This window comes from Stegodyphus dumicola, chromosome X2, assembly GCF_044657685.1.
Source record: "Stegodyphus dumicola isolate Sdum_Otavi_A_Nest chromosome X2, ASM4465768v1".
Lineage (NCBI taxonomy): Eukaryota > Metazoa > Arthropoda > Arachnida > Araneae > Eresidae > Stegodyphus > Stegodyphus dumicola.
Window position 1 is genome coordinate 91,370,612 of NC_140781.1, and position 14,627 is coordinate 91,385,238.

The 14,627-nt window shown below is 33.8% G+C and overlaps 1 protein-coding gene across 3 annotated transcripts in view; it reads right to left on the reverse strand.

Moving 5' to 3' along the window:
* The window catches only part of LOC118201163 (uncharacterized), an 86,092-nt gene that overhangs the window by 40,340 nt on the left and 31,125 nt on the right, over positions 1–14,627 (reverse strand). For 2 of the 3 annotated variants that reach the window (XM_085808759.1, XM_085808758.1), the window contains one exon: positions 5,750–5,872. In XM_085808759.1, coding sequence (XP_085664885.1) covers positions 5,750–5,872 — 123 coding nt within the window. Of the gene's footprint in view, positions 1–5,749; positions 5,873–7,480; positions 7,673–14,627 lie in introns of those variants that run through there. The other variant, XM_035373195.2, reaches the window with a different exon arrangement.

Sequence of the window (14,627 nt, forward strand, 5' to 3'; positions counted from 1 at the left end):
ATTGTTTCGTATCCAATAACACATGGAAAAAAAACACGGAAATGCTCACGCAGCCAGCCTGTTTGCCTAGAATCGAGCCAGGTCGAACTACCAGTGTTCAGCAATTTTTACCGCTCGGCAGCTGGTGGGCACTAAAAGATTTTTAAGAATTCACATATGAATTACAGATGGAGGACAAAATAATACAAACACCTGTGAAATAATGGAAAATCTTTATTAATAAGGAGTTGGACACCTTTTGACTGAAGTACAGATTGAACGCGACGTGGGATAGATGCATAAAGGTCATGGACAATATTTAAAGGAATAGTAAGCCATTCCTCCTGCAGAGAGGTCTCTAATTCCGAAAGTCCGGATGGAGGTGGAAATCGGGAACAAAGTTTGGACTCCAAATATGCCCATAAATGTTCAATAATATTCAAGTCCGGAGACTGAGGGGGCCAAGCGAGATGTTCAATTGCATGGTCATGCTCTTTGAACCATTACCTAACAGTGTGGATGGGGGCGTTGTCGTCTTGAAAAAGCGGTCGCTCCCCAGGGAATACAGTCCCCCTGGGCAAAAGGATGGACATGATCCCCTAGAATGCTTAGATAGTGATTGGATGTGATCCTCCTATGCAGAATAACAAGTGGCCCAAGACCGCGCCAAGATATCACACCCCATACCAAAATGGCGCCACCCCCATACTTCACAATCGGCAAGAGGCAGTCAGGATGAAACGTTTCTCTGGGCGTTCTCCAGACATAAACGCGTCCGGTCGTATGAAATAGGGTGAATGACGATTCATCTGACCATATTACCTGTTGCCACTCCAGTGGGGACCAGCCTTTGTGATCTCTGCACAATTAGCGTTGCTTGAAAGCATTAGTTGCTCTCACCAATGGTTTACGATTGCCACTCTGCCATAAATGTTCGCAGCATGAAGTTCCCTTTTGACAGTTTTTATTGAAACGGGGTCCTGGAGATGACTGTTCATTTCGGATGCTATCTCGGATAACGATTGCTTATGCTTTCGGGCTACTATGCGCTTCAAGACCATCTATCCCTGTCAGAGAGTTTTGACTTTCGGCCACTGTTGTGCTTTGAAGACGTCGTCTTACCCTCTTTCGTGTATGCTGTCATAATGGCTGATACCGTACTCCTTGCACACCCCACAATGTTTGTAGTTTCCATAACCGATGCTCCACTTAAACGTGCTCCAACTATCATTCCTCTTTGGAACTCTGACAGGTCTGACATTTCACCTTCTCACAGACAGTTCATTTAAAGCATGCGACGCAGGTGACTGCTGTTGAGAGAATGATATCTTCCTCTTCAGGCTCAACTAGGTGGCAGACTTCTGTTGCAGGTGGCGTGGCTGTACTGCAGGTGTGAAATACGTCATACTCTTCCACAGGTTTTCGCATTATTTTGTCTTCCATCTGTATGTTAAATAGCCGCCCAGATGGTTATAGTGGTTAAGGGAGCCTGACTGCGATACCATAGGGCCCGCGTTTGAGTCCTGGAGAAGGCATGGATGTAAAATTGTCCTGTCCCTTCATAGGAGGTAACGGTGGCCGCCTGTTAAGTGCCTCCACAATAAAATGATCACCACTTCTGGCCTTAGTAGTGGTCAATGCCGTTATAGGCAAGTGCCCGCCATTGGAAAAAATATATTTCATATATATGTAAGATAAAAAAATATGTAGATCAAAATTATAATTTAAACTAACGGTAGCTCTTTAATTCTTCCTCTCTGTTATAAAAATCGTAATAACTTCTCTGGATTACTTCATTTTTAGATCCTTCCAATTTGCATGGCCTGCGCAACGCTGATGACGTAATAATTGGAAAATGAAACTTTTTAACTCAAACCAAAACATTTCTCATCGTGTGCTTCCATCTTGCATAACTACGCACTTCAGCTTCGCTCTCTGCCCTGCTAGGATGTAATTTCCCTGTCTTGCTTGCTATCGCTATAATATCAAAAATGTAAATGTTCTTGAATAGTGCCAAGTGAATTGTGGCCACAAACGTCAACTGGAAAATAAAAATGGAATTAAAACTGCTTCGACTGCCAAATTTCTTAGATATTATCAAGTCAACATATTAGCATACTACGCAATTAGAATTCTTCAATATGGATCTAAGTACTCACGGACGGTGTTCCGGCTTTCCCTTGCTTTTATTATTTCATTGTTAAAGACAAAGTAAGAAATTTAGAACTAAAATTTCACAAAGACCAGAAATTGAAATTCATAATTAATAAATTTCAAATAATCATAGAAATGCAAAAATAAATTAAAAAATTTTAAAACCAAAACATTTCAAACAAGCAAAACTCCTCTTAAAAAATTATGAAATTAAAAGAAAAATGAACAAAAACAGAAGAGGAATTCAATCAATCTCAATATCACTTCTTCAGGGAGCAGGAACCTTGAAATTAATTGAAATCTCTCTTTATATATATACATATATATATGTCAAGGTACGCTGTTACATTGTTAGTACATTTTTAATTTTTCTCCCCAGTTAAACGTTCAGATAACAGTAACGATTAATTGAGGAGAAAATTACAGTCCTAGATCTTATTATTAAGTTTTCAGAGAAAAGTTTAGAGCGTTAATAGTTTATGGCTAAGCACGCGAGGGCTATCTGCCTATGAGGAGGGATGCCTTCGTGGAGGACTTTCTAAGGGAATCTGGCTTGTATACTAGTTACACATGGGGAAAACCACTAAAACACCCATGCAGCCAGCTCGTTCGCTTGGAATTGAACCCAGGTCGGAACTGCCACTGTTTATCGACTTTACCGCTCAGCCGTTTGTGGGTCATTCCCATATGTAAAACGAATATGAGTCTGTTTCCCTTAGAAAAGGCATACTTCCACGTAGGCAGACCGTCCTCGCATGCTTTGCCCAAATCAAACAAAAATATTTGTACTACCTGTACAGTTTATTCATAACCTTTTAAGCTTTCTTTAATTCTCTTCATTTACATACTTTTAGACCTTTAAACTTGATTCTAAGAAATTGCTAAATTAGAAATTTTAATTTGTTAAAGATTTTTAATCTCCTTTTCCTTTGTCATACAGTTCGTTTAAGCAATAAGAGACACTTACCAATATAGTGTTACATTATATGTGATAGAAATGTGATATTGATGTGTCATCAATATTTTCTTCTTTAGGTAATTTTTTTCTTTAGGTTCATTTCAATATTTTCTTCTTTAGGTTTTTCTTTCTTCTTTAGGTAGATGAAGTCCAGATACTGTGTCCTGGTCAAAATAGCTTCAGTGACGTAGATGGAGAAAAATATTCTTTAATTACGATACTTATCTTGTAATATTAAAATAGGGCATCGTCTGATGCTTTAATGCGTCTTCTCCTGTATGGCAAATTTCAGTTGCATAAAATGGACACCATTCTAGTTCTCAAAGCCTGTCATCCCCGACATATTTCAGTCTTGTCTTAAACCAAAATCAACAAAATCACAATCAGTATTCAGAAGGCAAAGCGTGTTTTTTTCCCAGCCGTAATAGCTCGCAAAGATTTTATCATTTTCTGCTTCTTGGCTATTAATTGTTGCTGCTGAATTTTTATCATTAAATTCCTTATTTTCTTTCTTCTCTCTTTTTAAAGTTATTTGATGCAGTATTCTTTGCAAACTCTCAGCCTCTGGCTGGCACGCAAGCACGTTTTGTTCCGAACAAGACGATGAACCGGTTTCTAAATCAGAGATCTGAATTTCATCGAGACGTTGATATTTCGATAAAAATAAAGATAATTATAGGGAGTTTTTTGTCTGCTATTTTCACTACTTTTATTTTCCTTCTTCTTCTGTTAGTTTTGAATAATCGTGAACTTTTAGATTTTATATGCGCTTGCGCTGTACCTTTTCAATAAAACCTTTCCCTTCCTTTTTTTTATACAATCATATATAAACATGTGCAAATTTCTTTGCAAAATTTTTTTTTCAGTTAAAATAATAAAATTCTCTCTTATTTTCTTATCAATAGATCGAGAACGAAAGGAAGACTTTAATCTAAAAATCATTTCACGCAGTATGTCTTGCGGAAATTCAGTTTAACGTCGCTTTTATGGGCAAAGATGTTACGCAGCTTATAATTCACATCATAGTTGTCAATCTTCTATTTTCTTAGTTTTTTGGGGGCAAAGGGGGATCCATATTAAAATCAATGGTAAATAATCGAAATTACAATTATTTAATCATTAATTAATTACATTATAAAAAAAGAACTTATAATATTACCTCGAATTTTGTGGATCATCTTGTGCAATTACGCCGTTAACTTTACATTATCAAAACACCAAGGCAATCATAATAGACTGTCAGTCGACTTTCTAAATTCTTAGCTAAAAGTGTCATCACAACTAAAGTACAAAGTTAAATAAAACTAATTATTGACACTTTGACATGACTGTTGCACAAACTGAAAAATATTGACAGGAAAAGATTTCCGATGACTTGAGGGTAACCAATATATATTCAAATTAAATCAAATGGCAAAATAAAAAAATTAACAAGCCTAACCTAAATTTTGGCTCGCTCTTGACTAAGTGCTCGCGAAGTAATCGTGGCTAGCAGAAACTTATGCCAAGTTAAATTGCAACAGTAGAAAATCTAATTCAGAATGATAGCTTTAAGAGAGCAGAAAATATCTTTATTTTTTAATTTCTGTCCCCTAATACCAGACCAGTTATTAATCAAATAATAAACTTCTGTAATGTAAGTCTCAGAAGTCTACTTTTACAAATTCAAGGGGACAAAGTGTGAGTAACGCGATGCTACTCGCAAGACTCTTATATGTTAAAGAAAACTCTTCCAGATTCGAAGTTTTCCTAACCTTTCTATTAAAAAATTTCTCATGTAATCGTTTCATTATGCATTGTAACTCACTTAACTGAATTTCGTTTAATACAAAACCGAATCAATCGAAACATAAATAATATAAGAAACTAACAGAATAGAAATACGGAAAATTGGTGCGCTCAAAGTACATATTTATTGTTGTGTTTTGTTTTTTAATTGAGGAATATTTTTGCTACAGTGCTTTAAATACAATTTAAAAAATATTTCTTTTAGTGTTCCAGTTTGCCTTACCTTTTGTTGAAAGAAAGTAATGAAACAATAACAACTGATAATACACTCGTCAAATGGTGGTTCTTTACAAGCATTCTTTAAAAAAATAAAAGAATATCATCCATTATTTTAAAAAAATTGTTGTGCACATGTATAACATGAAAATTTTTTTTAATATTTAGGTAACAATTCCTAAGATTTAATAAAAAAAGTTTTATTGAAACTGATTTCGTTCTCATTAGTTTGATTAAACTAAGAGGGAAAATAGAAGATTCTACGGTACAAGATTAAAAAAAATATAATATTTTCTTTGAACTTTTACAACAATAAATACATTTCGCATGAAATCGAAGCCATCTTACATCATTACCTGAATATGCGTCATATAGAAACAAACGATGACTGCCTTATATAAAAACAAACGTATCATTCGAACTGTTTAAAAGTAGCATCTCTACACTTATTCTTTTTTAATTTTTAAAATTTAGATACAAGGGCATTCTCCATTCCATGCTTGCACACATTTGTAACAAAGTTCCGATAAAATTCCAATCTAGTATCATCAGCTAAAGAAACGAAGCCATTAATTTGGTAGTAAGCTGGGACTGTAGAAAATTTCACAAAAAAAAGGGGGGGGGGCTCACATGAATATGAAAAAAATAACTTACTTAAAAGCTAAATACATTTTTTCCTTCTCAAGATCCTCATACAAAATATAAGTTCCTGACTTATGAGAATCGTCCTCTAAGATTCCATCCACTTCAGTACGGCTCAGTATCACAGGTTCAAGTCTGGAAAAGTAATACGAAGAGGTACTAAATTTACAGAAAAAAATATTGTTAAGTTTTATAATCTTTTATTATGATGAACAATACATACCATGATCGTATACACTAAGAAAGTTGCTGATTATACCAATATTGATTATACCGATATATTAAATTTGTATTGTTTTCAAATGCTAATAATTTGTTCTGTATTGCCTACTTTACATAACCCACAAAAGTGAAAATTGTAGTTACATAACCTCTAGATTTTTTGAAAGAACTTTTAAAATCCTTAGACTTTAGATAATTTATTCTTAGCTGTTTTTCTTTCTCTTTTATAACACAAATAAATGGCATTAGAGGTTTGAGCCATCTGGCCTACCATTTGGCCAGAAATGTCTCGAAGCTTCTGCATTCTTATTAAGCAAATGCTTCTCTTCGTTTCATTTTCACAATCGCAGCTAAGACAAAGCTTCCTGTTAGACAACTGAACATCTTCATCTTTTGCTCTTGTACTGAGTACTGCATGGTTTTGACATAATTTTCGTCAATTCCTTTTCTAATTTCCATGTTCTCTAACATTTTGTTACGTGCTAAAGCCACAGAGTAATTTCGGCCCGACGTGTAGTCACAACTAAATTAGCTGGCTATTGGGGCTTTGCTCACAGTTTTTAAGAGCAATGTAAATACGAGTCAGCATCTGTTAAATTTCATTAGGTATGACAGTCATGTCACATTTTCGTTAACATTTAAACCTAATTTATTATTTTAATGTTTAACTGAGTACAATTAAAAAAGGTACACGGCAGAAATGGTTAGAATAAATACTAAATAAATGTATTAGAAACATCAGAATGCTAAAGTAATAACCAGAAGATTAAAGAGTTTCCTCATTTGCCGACGCTCTAATCTTGCTGTCCTTTTCATATATAATGAAAACGCACGCATCTCGCTCTTCCGAACTTACTTCATCACGCTTGTAAATTTCTCACTTTTGGTTCATTTTATTGCATTGGTTTTTGCGCGCATTTACAAATAATATGAAGTACGTTAATTAAGTTTCTCGGCTTTCACTCATTTACAAGTTAAAAGCATTATGTATATCACATCTGAATAGCTCATTTGAATATCAAATAGCAGGTTTATTTTCAAATAAGTGTACCAAAAAATACTCGTCATAAGACGATGAGTAAATAATTATTCTGGATCCCTATATTTAATATATGGACTTAGAAACTTTTTTTAATTACAATAATGCAGCAAATATTTATAAAACTTATGTATTAACTACATTATAAATGACACGAACAAGATGTCTTATAAATTACATGAATTCGAGATATTATTAAAAATAAAATAAAGATACGAAACATTAACAATTTGTATACTTTTAAATCGTTCATTTAGTTAACTAACAAACTCTTTTAGTTTGAAAGACAAATTAAAAACCATATCGAACACATCTAGGTTTGAAATAGCAAATTGCCAGACCGCGTGAATGATAAATGATAAAAAAAAATATATACTTCATCATTCATGAGGCGACATCTGTCAAGCCTCATGAATGATAAACGATCTGATAATGTAATGCATAAAGAAAATCAACAAGCAACGAGATTTCCAAGATTTTACCTTGTCTCCTCACTTGTCCAGAAACACATACACTATTTTGTTTAAATTTAAGTATTCATTATCAGTTGCGTTATGACTTATAATAGAAAAGTAAGATTTGCTTCTACAACCATTCTTAATGCTAGGCGCTAAAAGCATACACTAGGGAGCCTTTTAAGAACTTCGATTATCGAAAACATATATCCTTAGTCACAAATTACTCAAGAAAACAGATCGCCCAGTCAGTAGAACTTCTTATCGCACTTTTGTACGAATCAGAAAACTACATTATCTAGACCAAGTGCTGAAAACCGAATATCCACTTCCTCCTTTTTAATGCCTGCATGTAAACGCACGCGCCTGTCTCTCCCCCTTCATTTTTAAATCCAACATGATACGACTAGACAGGATGTAGTTGCGAAATAACAGAAACAAGAACGTTTTTTCTTTAGTTGCATTTATTTGTAAGGTATTTCATTTTAATTAACCAATTATTATGATTTATCCTCTACTATAATTTCTTCTTTCCGCATTTCTTCACCAGAATGAAATTAGGTTTTTGTGTATTTAAGCTGAGGGTTTTGAATATGTAGATGAGAGCTTCTGGCAGCCGCGTCTTGCTGCGCCGTAACTATTACAGTTCTGCCTAAAGTTATATTCCGGCGTTAGGGTCTTACAAGCCGGTATTATCAAATAAGCCCAGTAAAATTCTGAAGTAGCTTAATTAGTCTATTTTATGTGCATTATCCAACTACGTTATCTATATTTGAAATTTAACTTTGCTATCGTAATTTAAACACCCGCAAGGTAGCTGAAGTTCGTTTTAGCATAAGCTGTGCTCTTTCTGTTCATTTTAAGGACTAAATAAAAAGGTTATTTTAACACCTTACAATATTTGTGATTTCCTTAAGACTCAGTGATAACTCACTATCTGTCTGCAGGTTCTGCAGGACTTTAGCTTCAAGTTACAGTAGAATACTACATATTCTTGTTTAATAAAAGATTTAAACAAAAGAGAGAAACTTCAGTTTAAAATCTTTTACTTTATGCAGTGCTGCTCCGATTTAGTTTTGAGATAAGTGAGAAGAATTTTATTACCCAACGAACAAAGTTTATTCACAGCTTAGTAATTTAGCAAGTAGAACCCTAATTATTCATGCACCGAACCTATTTTTCTTAAAACTCATTACACCTTTGGCGTGGATTCTGTATCGAAGGCACAGAAAGGAACACATGATTTAAATGCTACTAGAACATTACTACTGTTTACTAAATAGTAATGAGCCGTTACATTTGGTGACATTCTCATGCTGAAGTGACTACGGAATGTTGCGCTAATATAGCGAATATCTGCTTTAAACCTGAAAAACTGTAGAACGGTAGTCTCAAACTCAAACTGCATGAGGGCCGAATGCTCTATCTGAAAACAGCTGACGGGTCTTTTTTTTTTTTTTTTTTTTTTTTTTTTTTGACAAAATAAAAAAATTTTGTTACCAAACGAAATAATATTTAAACTAAATTTTAAATTTTGCTAATTAAATAATTATCAAGATAAAGACATAAATAAATACTTAATGGAGTTTTGATTCTGATAACGTTTGCAGCCTGGGAGAGAAATTACTAGAAATTACCTTTATTACCGATTGTTCATGCTCATGGGTCAATCGGCTTTTTATCGTATTAATTTTCAACTGTTAAAAAAGTGTTCACATATAAATGTATTTCCAAACTAAGCAACTAGTGGAAAAGTTTGTAACTGAGTTTATTTCTTAACAAGTACGAATAAAAGTTAATAAATTTTTGTATCTGGAAACCTCTGAATAAGATCACTGTAAATTAATTAGCTCCATTTATAGATTTTCTAGTGCATTATTCATGCTTGTTTTCAGTGGAAATGAAAATAATGTAAACTCAGATTTCAAATAACTAAACATTGAAACTTTTGCAACGCCATATTTTCAAATAATACACGACTTAAATTTCTTGGTGGACCGCATAAAACTGCTTCAGGGGCCGCATCGCAGGTCGCCAGTTTGACTTTATAGAATATAGTGGAATAGTGGATATTTTTAGAAAAGTTCACATTGGTAAAATGCATTAAAATTATTTGTTCTTGCTACATTTTTAGTCATTCTCTTTTCATTCACGGTTCTTTCTATATTTTTACCATTCTAGTTTTAGTTTAAACGTAAGACAAAGCTTCGTACTGAAACGTAATTACAATAATAAATATATTTATTCTTATTGTACGGATTAGCTTCACAATGAATGATGTTCCACAAAAATTACACACTTGCATTTTTAATGCAATATTAAATTCACCAAGATATGAAAAGAAGTTTAAAAATGACACATGCGTTATAAACCTGTTAATTTTACTTTTTTATAGTGTACTTTTTACCTAAAACGGTTGAAGCCGCTCGTTAAACGTGTTTTTAGTTATCCGATGTAGCATCGTTCAGCATTACCTCGACAAATGGAGGTTGTAAAGTGTTTATAAATTTAATACATTTATTTGAAATGATAGGATAAAGCCTGGCATAACTGGAGTAATTCACATATAGAGAGATGGTATTCGTGAATATGAAGAAATGTGTAAGAATTAATTAATTTCAACTGCAACAGTTTAAAAATTTTAAATCGTGATAATTTTCAACAGAAATTTTCAGCATTTTATAAAATCAGTATAAAAGACCAATGATAAGGGCTGCAGTGGTAGCAACAGGGATGTGAGGGTGAGGATGAGGAAAAAACTTGAATAATATACCCTAGCAAAATATACCTGAGCGAAATAAAATTTCATCTCACTCAAATGATATGGATCTCATTACGGTAGAACCATTTCGGATAACTCATGGCCAAGCTTGTTTTTTTGGGGGGAGGGGGAGGAATAGCTGAGAGGGCAGTTTCATTTTTAACAATGCTACTTATAAATATATTTAGAGTAAAATAAACTTAAAAAATTCCATTTTCAGCTTATAAATATTTCATATAATAAATCAGATAAAGGAAACAATACTCGTGATGATAATAATAATAATAATAATTTTTTTAAAAAGACAAGACTTAGCTAAGAGGTAACAAATTTTCCAACAACCTGGATGCAATATATAAATATGTAAGACAAAAAAAATGTGTGAACTGTAACTATAAGTTATAATTTAAATTAGCAATAGCCCCTTGATGCTTAATTTTAATTTGATATATCGTCTCTGTATTCTAAAAATAATAAGCTTCTTCTGCTTTGCTTCATTTCGAAACTTATCCATGTCTTATAACTCTTGCATAACGTGGGTGACGTAAAATAGAACTAAGACTCAAACAGCCAATAATAATTTTACAGCAGTATTAATTATCCAATCAAATGCATTGAGAATCGAAACTCACTCGAAATTAAAATTTCAATCCTTAACACAACTGCACATGCTTTCTACACTTCGGCCTAATTGGATTGCTGAATCCAAGTCCATTTCCACTTTCCCTACACATGACTTTTATCTTGTGGATTTCACCTTCCAGGCAACTAAAAGCATTGGTCTACTTTTCAGAGCATTGGTCTATTTTTCAGAGCAAGGAAAGGGCTGATGATATCTGATAAATGCGCAACATATTTTCCACTGGATCAGGATTATTGTCTCTGATAAATTTTGATTAAAAAAGATAGTTAACTAATACATAGTTAATAAAGAACGCAGTCTTATGGTTTCGTTCGGAGTCGAAGCCATTATAAACATAATCAGTTCGGCTACTGATAGATCTAAAAGATTGAAAAACATCAGAAAGAAAAGCATTGTAGTAAGCAAAAACTGAAACTAGATAAATTTATTCGATGAAATTCTAATATAATCGCTTAATCGATAATGGATTAATATATGAATTATTTCATTTCTTATTATTTTTTACAGATTTTTGATACTGCAATAGAAATTTGTTTCCTTTATTCAAAACTAAAAATGGAAATATCTATTCAAAATCCTATTCATATCCATTTTAAATCATTAATTCCCTTAAAGGCAAAAAACAAGAATTAAAGCAAAGCTGTGAATCGAATTAAAATGAACTTATCAGGAAGGGAATAAAAAACATGAATAACTATTTCAGCGTCAAACAGAAAACTGCTAAAACATTATAAAGCGTTTACTAATAAGCAATAATTTTTAGGTAAATCTAGTTCAACATCATTTGGATAACGATTTAAACAGTAAATATGCTGAAAAATGAAATAATGCTTAAATTTGACACCAAACTTCATTGGTACATCCAAACTAGGTTTTAAATAATACCCATGTAAGGACTTTCTATGGTGGATATGTGTTAACAAAAATACTCCACAATCATAGAATGTCTTTTATGACTTCAAGAAATTGCCAGATTCGTAATCAAAATTTTAAAATAATCATGTTTTTCACACGATTTTTCTTGTTGAAACTCGTACTCAAATATAGCATTTGAAATAGGAAGACAATATTTTGCAAACGTATTATAGCATTATTTTATTGTAAGAAAAGAGCATACAATTAAAACTTCCAGACGTAATCAAGCTGATTGATTAAAAAAAACAGTTGCTCATATATTTGTTTTACAGCAAATGTATTTCGAGGAGATAGCAATTTGTCACATGTCGAATTTGGGGAAAAAGATACCGAACAAATATTTTCAGCTGAGAAACTTGAAAAAAAATTAATTTTAAACTAGAATTTCTCTATTATTTTTATAGTGTTGTAGTTTATATAGTCCTATCACTGATTTATATTGAGTTTCTCAAAATATGCACAAACTAAAAGTAATCTACAGCTTAATTCCATTTAAATGAAATACGAGAAGGAAAGAAGCCTATTTAAAAGAAAATCAAATTTTTTAAAATGCGGACTTTTGTCAATAGGCAACAACAAGTTCTTAGCGTGGAATATACAGGGCATTTATAAAGTCTCTACACATTTTCCCTTAAAAAGGCTTTATTCTGAAATATAAATTATTTACATGAAAATGCAACATAACATAACTCTAAATTAATGCAATTCCCCCCCCCCGAGTTGTCTAGGCACAATTGCCACCATTCCGATACACTCTGGAACACCTTATGTAAAAGTTATTGGTGTAATTTCAGCTGTTGCAGCCGTAATTCAAATGTTTTAATTTTTCAGTGCTGCCAGTCTTCATTCGGTACACTTTGGACTTGACAAAACCCCATACGAAAAAGTCTAGGGGAGTTAAGTCTGGATTGTGGAGCCCAAAGCCGTTAAGAACCACGACCAATCCACCTATCAGGAAAAATTTCATTAAGATAATTACGCACAATAATAGCAAAATGGGGAGGTGTCCCATCCTGTTGATAGACAACAGTGTCAATAATGCCATCTGATACTAGCCGTGACTCAAGATATTGTTGCAATATATCGAGATAACTTTCTCCAGTGATGGTCCTTTCTGCAAACATGAAAGGTCCACAGAGCTTAGTTATTCCAATCCATACATTAGCTTTAGGTGTGTCTCCCTGAGATTCATGTAACACGTTTGGTTGTTCTCAGCCCTCATTCGGCAATTATGCCTATTAACATGGCCGCTGAGATGGAATGTGGCTTCGTCACTAAAGAGAAAATTTTCCATTAAGTTCTCATTATCCACAGCTTCCAACAAATCATAACACATGGCTTGCCGAGCTGCATAGTCCTCGGCTTCAAGTTTATGAACAGTTTGAATGTGGTAGGTATCCTTGTTTAAATGACAGCGCAGAGTTTTCCAAACAGTTCTATGAGTCGTCGTGTAGATGCCTGGGGGTTACGCGTAATCGCTTTTTGTACGCTTTGCTCAGCTTCTGGCGTTATCGAAGGTCTCCCAAAACGGTCTTCATCTTTAATACTACTAGTTCGCTTGAATTTATTTACCAAGGTTTTAATAGCTGCTTTGGTAGGGGCTTGTTTCCTGGATTTGAGGGAGAAGTTCTCCTGCACCTGTTGATACGTTAATCCACGTGTACAGGCACAAACAACAAATGACTATTCCTTCCTCTGTTGACAGCATTTTTTCAGATCGCCTCCAAAGAAATTGGAATTCGAACGTATTTATAAAAAATTTATAAACACCCTGTATTTTCAGTTCCTTAATTAGCTTCGCATTTAAATACACATTAGTAAGAAATTATCTAAGCAGATGTAAGTGGATCCGCCCAACCGATATAGTGGTTAGCGACGCTGAGTGCTGTACCGGAGGACTTGCGATTCGAATTCCGGAGAAGACATGGATGTTTGTAAATGCAAAGCGTCAGTGCGGCATGAGGGCGCTCTAAATATGTGGCGAGCCAAAAGTTTTCTCGAAAGCATTGAATATTTTCCTCGCCTCCAGCATTAAAAATACAACAACTAATGTCTCCACAGTGGCTCCCAAACTAAAAGGTAGTGAACAGTAATTCCTCACCACCAGGATTGGCAATTGAATCTCCTAATCCGCAGTCGCCTTTAAAAGGGGGAGTATATAAGGTATTTTCTCCCTCCTTCCAGCATGCCTTCGTGCTGTAACGATAGCACACTCGGCGCGTATTCGAGAGGTCCAGGTTCGAGTCCCAGAAAGAGCATTCCATATTTTTTCCTTCTCCTGCTTTAGAAAGTCTAATGATTCTACAAACTAATGAAAACACGGTGTTTAAAGATCTGGAAGCCGAGTGTACAGTATCAGCAAAACACCAGGGAGTGCCGGGATATAAAATTGAACATTATTTTACATGACCGTTAATATTTTGTATTCTAATCAAAAAACAAGGTTTAAAATTTCTTATATTCTCCTCCCCCCCCAATAAAAACCGGGAGTTATGAAAAAAATTAGTTTGTAAACATATTCTATAATTTTCTTCATTTTGGGGGATCCTATGATACAAGAATGTTCAGAATACCAACACCCGCTTTTGAAGGTTTAATCTGTAAGCATGGTGACTACCAAAATTGATAATAGATCGACACAAATAAACCAAATTTTTGGAAGCAAAATATTTTATTAGATTTCATTTAGAAAAGAAGGAGAAGTTTACATATTTTAATGTAATTTTCCCCTTAAATGGAAAGGAATAAAGAAGAAACGAAATATCTCAATACAGAACGCAAATTAAGCATTCTTCCTCCAGCGAAAGTAATAAATTAATTTTCTTTTCCCGTCTTTGGCTGTAAAGTTGGCTGAC